Source organism: Gossypium raimondii, chromosome 5 (assembly GCF_025698545.1).
Source record: "Gossypium raimondii isolate GPD5lz chromosome 5, ASM2569854v1, whole genome shotgun sequence".
Taxonomy (NCBI): Eukaryota; Viridiplantae; Streptophyta; class Magnoliopsida; order Malvales; family Malvaceae; genus Gossypium; species Gossypium raimondii.
Window position 1 is genome coordinate 17125996 of NC_068569.1, and position 15798 is coordinate 17141793.

At 32.8% G+C, this 15798-nt stretch overlaps 2 protein-coding genes across 4 annotated transcripts; both read left to right on the forward strand.

The window, feature by feature from the left end:
- Positions 1-1939: 1939 nt before the first annotated feature.
- LOC105769504 (adenine phosphoribosyltransferase 1) lies at positions 1940-6181 on the forward strand. 3 transcript variants are annotated; one of them, XR_008196114.1, is made up of 7 exons: positions 1950-2276; positions 2574-2684; positions 2803-2913; positions 4058-4150; positions 4406-4577; positions 4797-4855; positions 5815-6181. XR_008196114.1 is itself a non-coding variant. In XM_012590188.2 (7 exons), exons 1-7 carry the CDS (start codon positions 2087-2089, stop codon positions 5866-5868), a joined length of 768 nt encoding a protein of 255 aa, XP_012445642.1. In that variant the 5' UTR covers positions 1955-2086; the 3' UTR covers positions 5869-6181. The 3 variants fall into 3 exon arrangements, 2 of the variants coding, with proteins under 2 accessions (XP_052487220.1, XP_012445642.1); XM_012590188.2 differs by having other exon boundaries at positions 1955-2276; positions 4406-4555; XM_052631260.1 differs by lacking the exons at positions 4797-4855; positions 5815-6181 and having other exon boundaries at positions 1940-2276; positions 4320-4468.
- A 7690-nt stretch (positions 6182-13871) lies between these two features.
- On the forward strand, positions 13872-15579 carry LOC105767479 (transcription factor ABORTED MICROSPORES). The gene is made up of 4 exons (XM_012587030.2): positions 13872-14641; positions 14727-14972; positions 15059-15190; positions 15344-15579. The coding sequence occupies exons 1-4, from the start codon at positions 13982-13984 to the stop codon at positions 15458-15460; spliced, it is 1155 nt and encodes a 384-aa protein (XP_012442484.1). The 5' UTR covers positions 13872-13981; the 3' UTR covers positions 15461-15579.
- Positions 15580-15798: the final 219 nt, after the last annotated feature.

Here is a 15798-nt window from a genome sequence, read left to right on the forward strand (position 1 = left end):
AATGCATTGTGATTGTGATTTGGGTTGCGAAAATACTAATAGTAATACCATAGGCTTGTGATTCACGTGAAAAAGTAGGAGCATTAAACTTAATTCATTTCACCTGCCACAATTTCTATTCACTGGGAAAATACAAATTTGGTTGCTTTTGTTAGTCATACAATATACTTGCTATGCAAGAAATGGAGAATGTCGGTTGATTAATCAAAATATATTTTTTGTAATAGGAAGGAGGCTCTCTGGAAAAGTTGAGGAAGTTACCGAAACATCGAAATACACAAGCCAAACATCATGACGAGTCCATTTAATCCCCCTTTGCTCACTATCTTTGGTGTAAAGTTCCATTACCACTCCCCACTCCTATTTGCCCAAACCATCACATGAACGCAAATCAAGAACACAATAAATTGGTTGTTGAAAATTTGTATAATTTATTTAGTTTTTCTTAACCCAGAAAGTTTCATTTGGTTTGCCTACTTCCTACTTACTAGCTATTTAGTCAAGAAACTAGAAACTACCTTTTCTTATAACTTAGGTTCGGTTTTTGCAGTAAATATGTACTGAATGCAACAAATCAATATAAAAATGAATCGTTAAAAGCAATAGAAAATTCCAATTTTCTGATGACATTTCAAGTGGCTAATATTATACGTTTATATAGGTCATTGATTACATAATCAGTTTTTAGTTCCACTGGAGGTGCAAAAACAAAAGGCAATAACTATTATGAACTCCAAATGGGGTTCTCCTTTTATGTCTATTATCTAAATCAGTTAGCAGAGAGTCATTGAACTTCTCACATAATTCAAAAGCTTATTACTGCAAAAGTTTAATTTATTAGCTTTCAATCTGCTTTTTTTTTAAGGGTTATTTCATTTTTTTACTATGAAAAGAAATTTTAAACCTCAATATAATAATATTTAGTAAGTTTAGACTTTAATAATGCATTAATTTTTCTATATAGGCATCCAACACATTATGATTATATTACAACACTTTATAAAGCAAAATTCTGGGATATGCAAATTAAAGGCTGCTAACATAAGATGCTAAAGTGTTGTAGCAGTGTTCCAATGGATGAAGGCATAAAGTGTCACTATCTTTTTCAATAGCGCGCAGTGTTTTATATAGTCGAAAACTGTTTAAGATGGGGCAATTGCGTAAGAAGATGGCGACGTTGTTTTAAGTTCATTTTCACGCCACTTGTTCGGTTGGACGATGCCTCGTTTTACCGGTCCACCTCGGACTCTTAATAATATCCGCTCCAATTGTAGACGCCGAACCATATCACTAATTGATCAAATTCCAACATTTTATCCACAAAAGAAATTGGTTAAATTCTGCTTTTAATCCTTATACTTTGTGAAAGTTTTAGATTGTTCATTGCAAATTGTAGTTTAATTTGGTTAATTTTAGTCCTTATATTTTTTGAATTAGCCAATTTTAGTCCCGACTCAAATAATAACAGTTAAATTCAATCCCATATTTACAGAAATTCAATTTTAGTCCTATTTGTATGGTTATAGATTTAGTCCATATTCTTCAATTGGTCATTCTAAATCCTATATTTTTCAAATTTGAAATTTTAATCTTTATACAAATGACTGTAGCTAATCTATTAATAGGATTTTAGTGAATAATATGCATAAATAACAAACCGATATAGTTATACACATCGATAATATGTTTTTAGCATCATATTTTGAAAATAACAGAACTTAATAAATTTAAAATTATTGTTTGGAAAGAACTGAAAATTTAAAATTTGAAAAGTACAAGGACTAAAAATAACTAAATTAAAGTATAAGGATTAAACCCATAACTTTAGTAAACTATAGGGACCAATAGCAGCATTTAACCAAATCTAGAACTAGTTTAGTGAGAGTTTTCGGACATTATTCGCGTATAGACCAAATTACCCTCTACAAGTCCCAAATTTCTACGTTTCCTCAAAGTTCTTTTTAACAACATTACTCCTGTGATCTTTCTCCCAATCTCCTTCAGCTTGACCCTCCTTTTTGTGTGTGTGTGTGTGTGTGTGTGTGTTTCTTCTGCTGTTTTATTTATAGTCGTTGGCGGCTAAAAAATGTTGCAAAGGGCTTTGATATTCTCTTCTTCAAATCCAATCTGTTCTCAATTGCCAACGACAGCTCCGCCTGACAACACCGTGTTCCCCAAACGAAACGGCGGCTGGATCATCCCTTTCTCATCCTACCAGCTACCGGCATTTCGTTTGCGAAATTACAGGCGAACCCTTCTTCCTCCACTCTGCTCAGGCAATGTTTTGTTTTTTTACTCTCCCCAGTACTATATTGTTGAAAGGTTATTAACGTAAAAAGGGCATAGGATCAAGATCTTTTAGTTAGGGGCAGCTTGGTCTTATTCTTATAAGTAGATTATTAGTGGTTACTTTGTTTTTAAGGTAATTTTTTTAGTTATTTTATTTAATAACTTTGGGCTCTTTCTTTGGCTGGTAAGTGAGTGTCTAGTTCAACTGGCAGCCTTTCCCTTTCATGCATACCGTCTTGTTTTTCCCTATCTGATTGGGTGTCTTCTGTTTTGACTAAGAGCAGCGAGTGACTCAGCAGCAAATCGACCAAATATGGCGTCTCAAGATGAACAAGACCCTCGGATTTCCAACATTTCTTCTGCGATTCGTGTCATCCCTGACTTCCCAAAACCTGGTAAAAAGGAAAACTACCCTTTATTCTTCTTTGCATTTTGCTGCTTTTTTTCCCTTGCTACAGATTTTTATTTATTTATTTTTATTGATTCTTTCGAGTGTCATTTCCTTTTGGTTAGGGATAATCTTTCAAGACATAACAACTTTGCTTCTTGATACCAAAGCATTTCGTGATACTATTGATTTGTTTGTTGAGAGGTACAGAGGGAAAGATATATCTGTCGTTGCAGGTAAATCCTCTGCCTTAGTTCTTAGTATCAATCTGTTTTATGAACACATGAAAATCACTTGATTGATGGGCTTGGTTCTACGAGACTTGGTGGGAAGATTAGCCGAATTCATACGCGTGCTTCATTCACTCTCAACGATTAATTAATCACATTTAGTCACCTCTCAATGATTGTTCTTGGACCATTAAGTCATTCTAACTGCAATTTTATCAGGTCCAAGGTGTTCGAGAGTCACTGAATCCTTCCAATTAGTTTAATAGAACAAATGCATAAACTTGGCCTTCCAATGAGTTGTACTTCGCCTGGTTTTGGCCTCACCAGTGGACTCCTGGATTAGTAACAGAATAATGATTTTGGAATTAAGAACTCCATAAACTAATGTAAGTCAGTCCTTGCTAACATTCTCTTTAGAATTTGGGGTATAAATATGTCCCTAGTTCTTTGCTCACGTCAAAACATCTTTAGCAGCACAGAGAACAACCCCTCCCCCCACCCCCAAGGCTTCTCAATTTACAAGAGATGAGATGGAGTCTCTTGCAGCTTTTCATGATGAAGATTGGGACTCATTAAACAGAATGTTCTCCAAAGAAGATCAGCTTGATTTCACACACCAAATTCTTCACCAGTTCTCGTTTCCTATGGAGCATGACGAGCAGTCAAGCTTCTTAAATCCGTCGACTTTTGTCCTAATCTTGAAACCAATATGAGTGTTGCTGGGTTCAGTGAGAGTTTGCTTCGTTCTTCCAATGCTCATGACTTTCATTTTCACTACAAATCTTGGGAAAGTAATCAAAGTAGCAATTCTAGCAGTAATACCTTTGTCCCCCCTTCCAAATCATTAATCCTATTTTCTTGGTGGTTCTAATCATATTGCTGTAGCAAATGATATGGCGATGTCATTGGATATTCCAGTGGACTTTGGCGGGGGGAGTGATAAAATTACTGATTTGTTTCCCCCCGCGTTCTCAAACATTGCAATGGAAGACACTGACATTATAATGCTTCTGTGAAGCTGACTGAATTTCATTCATTCTATGTTGTCTGATCTTCCTCTTACTGTAATAATGTTTGTGCATTTTCTTGATATATGTTGTAATTGTGTCTGGATTTTTTTAGTTGAAGAAATATTGATGGCAAAATGCAGGTATAGAAGCAAGGGGATTCATTTTTGGCCCACCTATAGCATTGGCTATTGGGGCAAAGTTTGTTCCTATGAGGAAACCCAATAAATTGCCGGGTACATCCTCTTCTTCCTTTATTATCTCCTAATGAATTTTACATTTCTGTTGCTGCAAGTTGTTAATAGCATTGAAACTTTGATTAGCTATTAAAGAACCGCAATGAGGAGCTGTTATTTATGATAATGTGGTTCATTGTGGATAATCTTGCCTTCTGTTCTGTTTCAGCTATTGCCAAATTCTCCAACACATTCAAGAACTGTTCAAAGGAATATGATCTTTCTGTTAACTGTTAAACGTTTGGATCTTTATAGGGGAGGTTTTATCGGAGGAGTATTCTTTGGAGTATGGAAAGGACACAATGGAGATGCATGTTGATGCTGTCAAAGCAGGAGAACGTGCTTTGATAATAGATGATCTTGTTGCCACTGGTGGAACCTTGTCTGCTGCAATCAGGCTACTCGGTATTTGAATTTAAATATGAATGTAGGGACCTTGCTTACTTTGATCTTTATGTGCCATAATATGGTAGAGAGTGGCTTTGCTCTGTTGCAGTCACTTTCATGTTTGGTTATAAGTGCTCCTGTGATTTAAGGAGGAGAACAAGTGCCTTAGGATTGCCTTTTCCATGTGTTGGAACATCAACCTGCTCCTGTTTATCTTATTAGGGCAATGATGTTTATATGATTAGCTGTTTCTTTGCAGAACGCGTAGGGGTGCATGTTGTGGAGTGTGCTTGTGTTATTGAATTACCCGAGCTAAAGGTATGTGTTTCTAATCTCAGACCTACCTGCTACCTGTTAGTCATTAATTCATTAAACTAATGTATTCTATAGGTCTCTATAACAGTGCTTAGCTTTACACAGACTCATTAGTCTGGAACTTTTATGACTGATAAAACTAAAGGTTGCGGTAGTTAACTTATTCATAAATGTTCTATGGAGCAGCTTATAGTTGCGCATATCAAGGGAGTAATTATAAACTTTTAGAATTCTAATTCATCTTTAGAAGGGCAAAAAAAAAAAAGTGTAGATCGTGTATATGGAAAAGTCTGCCAGAAATTGCTTAAGGTGATCAGAATTGTTGGGCTTTCCTAATGTCATACTAGGTGAAAGGATGAATCTCATATCTGTTTGTTTCATAGGCTAACCTATGCTGGAACATGTTAGGCCAGAAATAAATTCTTAGAGATAAAATAATGTCAATGTCATCTTCAATACCACTGTAAGTATTCTTTGTGAGCATGATGCAAGGTTTCGAAAGGTGTGATACCTCTTATTCTTTTACCAATTGCATTCATTCATTTGTTTTTCCTTTTATGTCCATTGGAGGTTTATATGGTAGGCCCTGTGCATTTCTATTAAAATAAAACTAACAAAGTCTATGGCAATAAGTTTCATGTAATCATTAATGTTAATATCAAATTCTACTACAGCATTGAAGCATGGATGTAAGTTTGCATGGAAAATTTTAGGCCCGTGTTGACAGTAAACTGAAAATTACGTCTATTGGAGCTTTAAAATATAGCTTCGTTTCAGTTTTTGCTATACACCTTTCTTGATTTCATGTATGATGTATCAACTAGTAGACCTTTGAAATTACTAACTTGTGTTTAATGTTGGTTTCTGATGTCTCATGTGCTATGAGTCAAGGATAAAGTATATTATACATTTATGCCTAGTCATCCGCTTCCTTTTTAATGTTTTCTCGTTTTATATTTCAGGGACGGGAACGGTTAGGAGAGAAACCACTGTTTGTTCTTGTAAGCTCCACTTGATCATCTTACATATTTTGTGGTGCAAGAGCTTGTTTATTGGCCTTCATTGAGTGTTGCAACATGGCTAGAACTTTCCCCGAAAGCCTTGAATAACTACTATGTTAAATAAAAAGAGCTACATTAGGTAAATAAGGTGAGACGTTAGATTGAACTAAGAAGTATGATAACTTAGATGTTGATGTTTCCTGTTTCTCTAAAGAGCGAGTATGGAGGACAAAGCTTTATGTTCCTGCCTGTAAGGTTGATTTGCCTTGTATCATATGATGAAAGGTATATTATGTTGTTAATGGCATTGCTGTGTTTTCAAACTGAATTCACCGGTTTTAACCTTTGATGCGAACAAATACCTCATTGTGAGCACATTTCGATAAATTATGCCCCAGTAAAAAAACAATTCACATTTTATCACCTATGAGCCAATGATTGAAGTATGGTTACATATAACAAATAATATGTAGTTTGACAATTTTTGCACAAAGTTTCAGGGGAAAATTTATAGACATGGTAATACGTCGGGTAAAAGAATTTCGCAGTTAGTTTTGAACTTCCAAAGCGAAGAGACTAGTGTAAACTCTCATATTTCTGCTCCATTCATCACCCTCTTTAAGACGACATTAAGCAACTATTGTCTTGCATTATTTTGTTTGCCAAGCATTTGAATTTTTGGACCCAAGACTAGCTTTTCACCCTGGCTTGGGCTCCATAGCATCAAACTAGTTTGCCAATTGCTGACTGCTGAGGGTATTTCCCGTCTCGTCATCATTTCACAAATGTGGCAATTAGTCAGTGTATATATTACATTCATGGTATGTATTATATCAATTTTAATGGGGGCATCACTGGTCTTGGGCCATGGGATAAAATGGTTATATCGCGATTTTAAATTCTAAGCTCAGTAATTCAATTTAATTATTTTGGCATACTTTGTCTCCACAATTTGAATTTTTATTTTAACCCTTATAAAAATTTTCTAACTTTAATATGTCGAGTTTGTAATTGTATGTTTCTCAAGTGCGGGGCTCTTTTCTTCTCCAAACCTTAAGTTTTGGTGTGGTTCTAAAAATGAAGATGCAACAAGGAGACATTCAGGTGCCGATGAATGGGCATGAGTTCCATTACAGATATGAGGATTTGGATAAAGAAGACTGTTTTCTTGGTTGTTTGGAGTTTTATGGGTGGTCTTTTTTTGCCCGGTTAAACAAATTTAAGTACTATGAATGCTGAACCTCTTACTAAAATATATAACCAGGATCTGTTTTTGAGAACTAATTTTGTCACTTGCCATTATCCCTTTTATTATTATTATGGTTTTTCCTTGTCTGTGGATTTAGTCTTACTTGATAGTGGTCTAATACCAAATCATGAACTTGTGTGTATAATTTTTTTTAAGTCAGAAGTTTGAATAAAACTTGTTTCTTTTCAAATAACCCTCCTCCCGCATGCTCTTCCAAAGCATTTATTCTCAAACTTTTTTCCCTAAAATATATATACTAAATAAAATACAGAAAAAGGAATTAATTGTATCACTTATTTTAGTCAGCCATCTTCCCAATAATAATAAAAAGAGTATGGAATTGGTCCCTGGGGGCTAGATATACATAATCGGTTCATTTTATTTAATCTTTATTTGATTAATTCTCATATTTCCCATGAAATAATATATAATTTTAATAATAAAAGTTGACATTTTACTTAGTTTACCATTTTTAAACCATAATTAAATGCCCTATAAAATATAAATTAAGTGAGCATTGACTTTTTGTAGTTTATTTATTACAAGCAAAAGGTAAGACAATAGAAAATTGTATTAAAAAAGTAAATCATAATTCTTTAAGAGGATTGAAGCTTCTACAATTTTTTCCTTGAATATTTCATAATTAACGAACCTAATAATTCCAAAGAAGACCATTTTGATTTGTCTTTTTAATTGAGGAGATCTTTTTCTCTCATAACATTAATATATATTCACTATATAGATACTTATAGCTTGTTATTCCTCAACATTTGAGATTGAGCAGTAAGCTCAATAAACCTCTGAAACACACGTTCTTCAGTCATATTTTTTTAGCTTTAACACTAAAAAGGATCTCATTTATTTATTATTTTTACATCTTTACGAAAATAAGCACTACTTATTAATTGTAATTTCTAACGCCAATTATTATATTCAATTGCCATCTTACATAAGTTTATAGTGACGAACTACTTGACCACTCATCTCTAACTCACCAATAAAGACTTGAAGCGTGATATCTCAAGGCCATGGCTAAGAGTATCAAAGTCCATGCCACAACATGAAAAAAGGACTCTCTCTCTCTCTATTTCCTACTATGCATAATATCTCAATAGTAAGGAAAACAACTATGTACCTACGTAACATATATGTGACATTATACATATTAAATTTTGTTATAGTTATGGTATGGGCGAAAAAAATGTACAATTAAAATTATGGGGTGTTTGGTAAACAGAGTTTTGAATTTTTTTAGCTGATTTTGGCACAAATAGAGAATTGGGAAGTTTGTAAAAGGTTGTTGAGCTAAAACCTCTAAAACAAAAAATGTTAGAATGAACAACTTTTTTCAACCGCTGATAGGGAATGAGATACGTGCAATGACATATTTGACCATATTTGCTCAAAAACTATTCCCTTTGCCACATATTCTCAAACTTAATAGGGGTGTCAAGATATCAGTAGCCTCCATTCTCCCATTTTCGCTTTCATCTCCAAAGTGCAAAGTAAATCTTAAAAAAAAACCTCCATTGTGAATCTACAAAAATCAACATTGCCGCGATAAATTTTCAATCGAGCCCATTCATCCTTGAATATTTATGTACTCTTAATTTATTTTCAGTTTACTTGTGCAAAATAATTTCTTATGCAGTTTATATTAATTAAAACATGCTACTTCACAAATTTATTTAGAGTGTGACATAATTATCACTAATTTACATACTAAGAACATGACATAATTATCACTAAGAATATAGTTTACAATTATATTGATACACTATTAATATTTATCAATTTCCACAAGGTTAATATTTACAAATAAGGAACTTAAGAAATTTGTTTATTTAAAATTTTAAAATATTCATTAATTAATTTTCATAATGGTTTTTTAATTCCTTGGTAATAGTGTTTTATTTCAATAATTTCATCCAATAAGCACTAAAGTATTATAAACAAATAAATATTTAATAATAAAATGTGTCATGCGTTTATTTGTCATTTTACACATATCAGCTTTCAGCTAAATTTTACCAAACACTTTTAAATAAACAATTAATAGAACTAATTGGTCAAATGTACCAGCCTAATTTTCAGTGGTGTCAAAAATAGTGATTCGAGATCACTAAATCCGACCAGTGAGTTTTAAAATTTAATAAATTAATAATTATGGGTCAAGTTTGAATTTAGAAAAAAATTTTGAATTAGTGAATTTTGTGATTTAAAAAGAATTTAATAGGTAAATTGGGCCTAAAACGAGGTATCGAGACCTCAAATTTATAAGCCGAGCCATAAATATTTTTATAAATATTTATGGAGTGTCATTGAGTTAGTATAAAAGTTTCGTTAGAAAATTTTAACGTTTGGATAGTCAATTAATTAAAAAGGACTAAATTGAGAATAGTGCAGAATTTGTTAAATTGTCATTAAATAGCTTAAGTGACTAATAAGGAGGGATTTAAAAGGAAATTAGACCCAAATTATATGGGGTGGACGGTTGGGAAAGAAAAATCAGCAAGAAAGTAAGGAGAAACAAGGGCAAAATTGGAAATTTTATAAATTAAATATATAAAACAAAGATAAAAGTGAAAAATCTAGAGATTTCTTCATAATTTATCAGCAAAAACGCCATAGGAGGTCTGAAACAAACTGGTTTTTCATATTTTTATACCATGTGAGTTCAATTCTTACTTTTTTTTTGAAATTTTTATGTTTTGTGACTTTTACAACTAGGTCCAACTATTAAATTCATTAGTTTTGATTCCATGGGTGATTTTGCAAGTTACTATGAATAATTTCTGGAATTTTATGATGATTTAATATATATTTTAAGTTTTAATTTCATTATATTATGATTTTATTAAGTGATTTTAGCATAAAATGATTTTTAGGACCTAATTGTGAAAGAGTTAGGAATTGGGGTTTTGTACTGAAATTATGAATATAAAAGGCTGCATAGTAGTCTAAAATTATTAGATAAAGTGTTATTTTAGGAAAATTGTTCAATTAAAGTGTTAATTGAGTAGGGACTAAATTGTAAAAACTGTAAATTTTGGGGTAAAAGTGTAATTTCGAAAATTGAACGGCATAAATTGTGAAATGAATTAGTACTGAATTAGATGCTAATGAATGGAAAAAATTATATTATAGATCGGGAATCCGAAGATAAACGCGGAAAAGAGAAAGTATCAAACTAGTCTCTGAACTTTTACAACTCCTACAAATTGGCCCATGTAAGTTCATACGGCTGAACTTTTATGATTAATTGTTAATGTGGGAATTATATATTGTATCAATTCGTATATTTTTGTTGGATTATGATTATGGTAAAAATGAGAAAAAAAAATGAGATTGTTAGTTCAAATTAAGGGATATGCAGGATTGAGAACATACGTTCAGTAACCAGTGATAAATTGACGAATAAGTCCATGGTGGATCCATGGCAAAGTGTGGAATGTAGGTATGGTATTTCAGTAAAGAAAACCATACTGAGTTGTGAAAAGTAAGTATGATATTTCAGTAAAGAAAACCATACTGAGTTGTGAGAAGTAGGTATGGTATTTCAGTAACGAAAATCATACTGTGTTGTGAAAAGTATGTATGGTATTTCAGTGAAGAAAACCATACTGAGTTATAGCATTGTAAAAGATTCAAGCAAATCGTGGCACTGGGCAAACGATGTACTCAAATCCGTAAGACGATCCTTATTTTGTACAAGTATTTAAAAGTGCAATTGAAGCTAAATGTTGGAATATAAGTTGACATCTGATATTGAGCTCGATTGAAAAAATTCATTATTTGAGATTGTGGTTGGCAGGAAATGTTGAATTTTTATTTGTTTATTAATATTGTTAGTGAAATTTTGGTAATATTTTATTATGAGCCTATGAACTTACTAAGCTTTCTGCAAGCTTACTTATGTGTGTTTATTGTTTCTTATAGGTTGATAAATATATATGTTCGGAGAATCAGATCTACATCAACGATCACACTATCTAGATTTACTCCGGTAGATTTTGTTAAACAACTTTTTAATTTATATAGCATGTATTGGGACTTGGTCGTTTTGTGTGTATTCTTATGATATGGCTAAGGAGTAGCAAGTAAATTTTCGATAATGATTAACTATTGAATTGGTTATATAAGAACGTGATTTGGTGTTGTGTATGCTTAAATGATAGTTAATACAAAGAAATTATAAAAGAGTAAAAATTTGCAATGGGACAGTTTTTGGACAGCTGCATTGATGTGATTTTGAAAAATCACCAAAAAATGGTGGAAATTGAATTAGAGAGTGAATAAGATATAGAATTAAATCTGAATGAATCTATTTTCACATGAAAGAAATAGAGTAAGCAAAAGAGTTGTATATTTTAGATATTTGAATTTTAGTGAGACAGGATCATAATAGCTTTTGAAATCCCTATTCTGACTTTATAAAATCATTAAAAATCTACAAAAATAATTTGGAGTTGTAATTTATATGTTTTATATTCCTTAGTGAGTCTATTTTCAATAGAAACAAACGAGAATGTTATCCAATTCTGTACATTGAGATAATTAATTTTTAGTGAGCTGTTGAACAGTAAAACAGTAGAAACTTTAAAGAATAAACTGTACTAATTGGCTAAACCAAAAATTCTGGAAATTTTATGGTAATAAGATATATGAGTCTAGTTTCAGGGAAAATTTACATATCTAAATTTCGAGTTTCATAACTCGAGTTATAATTAAATTAGTGACTGTTGCGCAGGTGGACAGTTTTATTGTGAATAGTGAAATAAATTGTTTTGATTTGATTAAGTATTCGGAAAATTTTTGATGTTCTCGGTTTAGACCTGAACCATTTTTATTGCATGATTTAGGGTGTTACATCAAACTAGCCATTGCAATCAGTAATCAACTATCAACCAATTACTAAACAGGACCTATATTTATACAAAAACTAATTAATAATTTAGTTATAGACAATATGATAAAGAGCTTATGATTAAATTTACCCTTAAATTTGGATTTAATCTTTAGACATTTGAATTTTTGTTGTTGTTTTATTTAAACATTTCATATAAAAGTAATAAAAGATGAAAATACAATTAAAGTAATATTTATTTTTATTAAAAAGTTTTATTGATGTCAAATTAACTTGTGACATCGGTTCAATAAAAAGTATGCATAGTATATCTATTTTGACTTTTTTTTGTATATATATATATATCATATATATTGATATATATCATATATATTGACTTTTTTGTTAATTTTTTTTGTATATATAAAACATGTGTTGACATTTTTTGTTAAGTTTATTTTATACATGGATCTTGACAAAGTTGTATATTCAATGTACTATACTATAGATTGAAAATGTGTAATAAATGAAAAAACATTATATAAAAAAAACATTAATTATTTTGTTTTAGTAATAATGAATAATTTTTTATCAATATGAAAATGCAATTTATGATGGGCTAAATATTTTTTTGATTAAACTTTGTAGAGACAAACAGAAAAAACAAATTAAAAATTTGGTAACCGTGGACTGAGCTCACGCACATAATATTGATGATGAAAGCCAAGTTGTACCAACCAGACGGCTCACATTAACATGGTTATTTTAAGAGATCATATTTATTCTGTATTAATCTATGTAGATTACAAAAATCTACATGAATAAAATTAATTTAATTAAGAGTTTACCAAAGTTAACTATCTCTTTCAGGTTTGTCAAGTGAAGTGGTTCACCTTTGCTTATATATTGCATCAAGTAATTAATTAATATTAATTAGTGTTTAGTGTCGTTTACAGGGAAACAATAATTTGAAACATGTCGTTTTAGTAAATGGACAGATGGGAAAAGAGTGATGGTCCAAATTACATGGTCGTTGGTATAGTTTTGTTGAGACATGAAGTGGAAAGTGCTAATTCTAAATTCCAATATCAGATTTTGATTTGTTAAAAATCCCACTTTCTTTAAGTTCCTTCGACATAAATGTTTGAAAGGTCGTCCAACGGCTGGTGCAAGTTCCTCTGTTTGTCTGACACGTCAGTTTTGACGAGGGTTTTAAGCTTGATTAATGGCTATTATTATTGTCTGTAGATTTCATTGCTGCAGTATTAGCAGAAGCTTGTGCTTATGAATTTTCCTTTGCAATGGCTTCAAGTATTGAACTTGAACTGTTAAAACTAATCAGCTGTAAAGGAATGACTTTGTACCAGTCTTACTCTTACCAATATATAATATTTGATTGATCATAGCTAGCAAGTTAAAGCTAAGGACAGGGAAGGAGTTTGGCGGTTACCGTGTCGGATTTTTTTAAGCTTATTTTAATTAAAGAATGTAAAGTCTCATTTCCTCACGATGTGCAGGGCCGTCCTATAGCTGCAGTCTTTGTTTGTTTGTTTAATCTGCTTAACGTTCTTGATGTTTATTATATTCAAGGGAGAGTCCCACGTTGTGACATTTCATTGGTGGGAGGATTAGTCGAATTCATACGCGTGCTTCATTCACTCTCACCTACTTAATTAATGGCTAATTAATCACATTTAGTCACCTCTCAATGATTGTTCTTGGACCATTAAGTCATTGTAACTGCAATTTTATCAGGTCCACGGTGTTTGAGGGTCACTGAACACTTTCAATTAGTTTAATCCAACAATGCATGAACTTGGCCTTCCTATGAGCTGTACTTTGCCTGGTTTTGGCCCCATCTTTGGACTCCTGGATTAGTAACAGAATAATGATTTTGGAATTAAGAATGGAAGTCAATCCTTGCTAACATTCTCTTTAGAATTTGGGGTATAAATATGTCCCTAGTTCTTTCCTCACCTCAAACAAACCCTTCCTTGTTTTCCCCATAGGCTTCTCAATTTACAGGAGATAAGATGGAGTCTGTTGCAGCTTTTCATGATGGACCTTGGGACTCATTTAACATAATGTTCTCCAATGAAGATCATCTGGATTTCACACACCAGGTTCTTAATCAGTTTTCGTTTCCGCTGGAGCATGACGAGCGGTTGAGCTTCATAAATCCGTCGACTTTTGCTCCTAATCTTGAAGCCGATATGAGCATTGCTGGGGTCAGTCAGAGTTTGTTTAGTTCTTCCAATGCTCTCGACTCTCATTTTCACTACAAAACTCAGGAAAGTAATCAAAGTAGCAATTCTAGCAGTAATACCTTTGTTCCCCTTCCAAATTATGAAACCTCTTTCCTTGGTGGTTCTAGTCATATGGCTGTAACAAATGATATCACCATGTCCTTGGATATTCAAATGGACATTGGCGGGGGGAGTGATAAAATTACTGACTCGTTTCCCCCAGCATTCCCCAACATAGCAATGGATGACACGGTTAACGTCATCGAAGACTCGAGCACCGACTGCTTACCAAAATTAGATGGCGGCTATCCAGCTGACAGTGCTGTGCTTGCCGACGAAATTCTGCTCAAGAGGCAGTTTGATGTGCTGGAACTGCATGATGAAGGGGATAAAATCAGTACCTATTCATCTGAGACCACAAAGAAAAGACCTCGGGTTTCAAAAGATGTAAGAGAATAAGGAATCCTAAGCTATCACATAGACATATATAATCTTCATTATAGCAGCTGTAATTCATGGTTTGGAAATGCAGGCGGCAAAAGCTTGGAACAATGTGCAATTGAAGAAGAACAATTTAAATGGCAGTGAAGAGAGTACCATTGGTTCGGATGGACAGAGTTCTAGCACCTCAAGTTCAGATGATGATAATGTTTGTCGGGACACTAATGAGGTGGCACTGGCAACTTCAGATCCCAAAGCATCTCAAGCTGTTGACTTAAATGGAAAGAAAAGAGCCAGTAGAGGGTCTGCAACTGATCCCCAAAGCCTCTATGCAAGGGTAAAGATATTTGCTACCTATATTACAAATTCCATTGAGAGAAAGACAAATATCTAAACCCTTTTTGCTTGATTTGATTATTGCAGAAGAGAAGAGAAAGGATAAATGAGAGATTGAGAATTTTACAGAACCTTGTCCCCAACGGAACTAAGGTTGATATCAGCACAATGCTTGAAGAGGCTGTTCACTATGTGAAGTTCTTGCAGCTCCAAATCAAGGTAATTGGGGGGGGGGGGGGGATAAATGGGTGGATGAAACAAAACCCTTAAAAGAAACCATGAAAAGGGTTGTTCCTAATCTGGACCCTGAAAAGATTTTGAAGTCAAATTACATTCATATTGTAGTAATGTTCCTTTCTCCGTTGACTGCAGCTTTTAAGCTCTGATGAACTGTGGATGTATGCTCCCATTGCTTACAATGGCGTTGATATCGGTCTCAACGACAAAATCTGCACTCTTTTGTTACCCTCGAAGATGCAGCTTGGTTAATTTGACGACAAATTTTCAAAAACAAAATAAAAAAATAAATTAATATTATATATACTGGCTGACTTGTAGTATTGAGAAATGTGAATGAAAATTAATTACATTTTTTGATCAGGAGGAGTAATTACCCCTCTTTGCTTTTATAAAGAATTATATCACATTTGTTTCTTATGTCTTTGTAATTTCTATTCCTAAGTGAATGTACCCAAAAGGCCAAGCTTATTGTCTAATTCAATGGATCCACGATAGTTTGGATATCTCTTGTCCTAAAATTAGTAATAAAGATATTCATATTTTCTTAATTTCAATAAAAATTTTGGAGATTAGTATTTACATCTTTA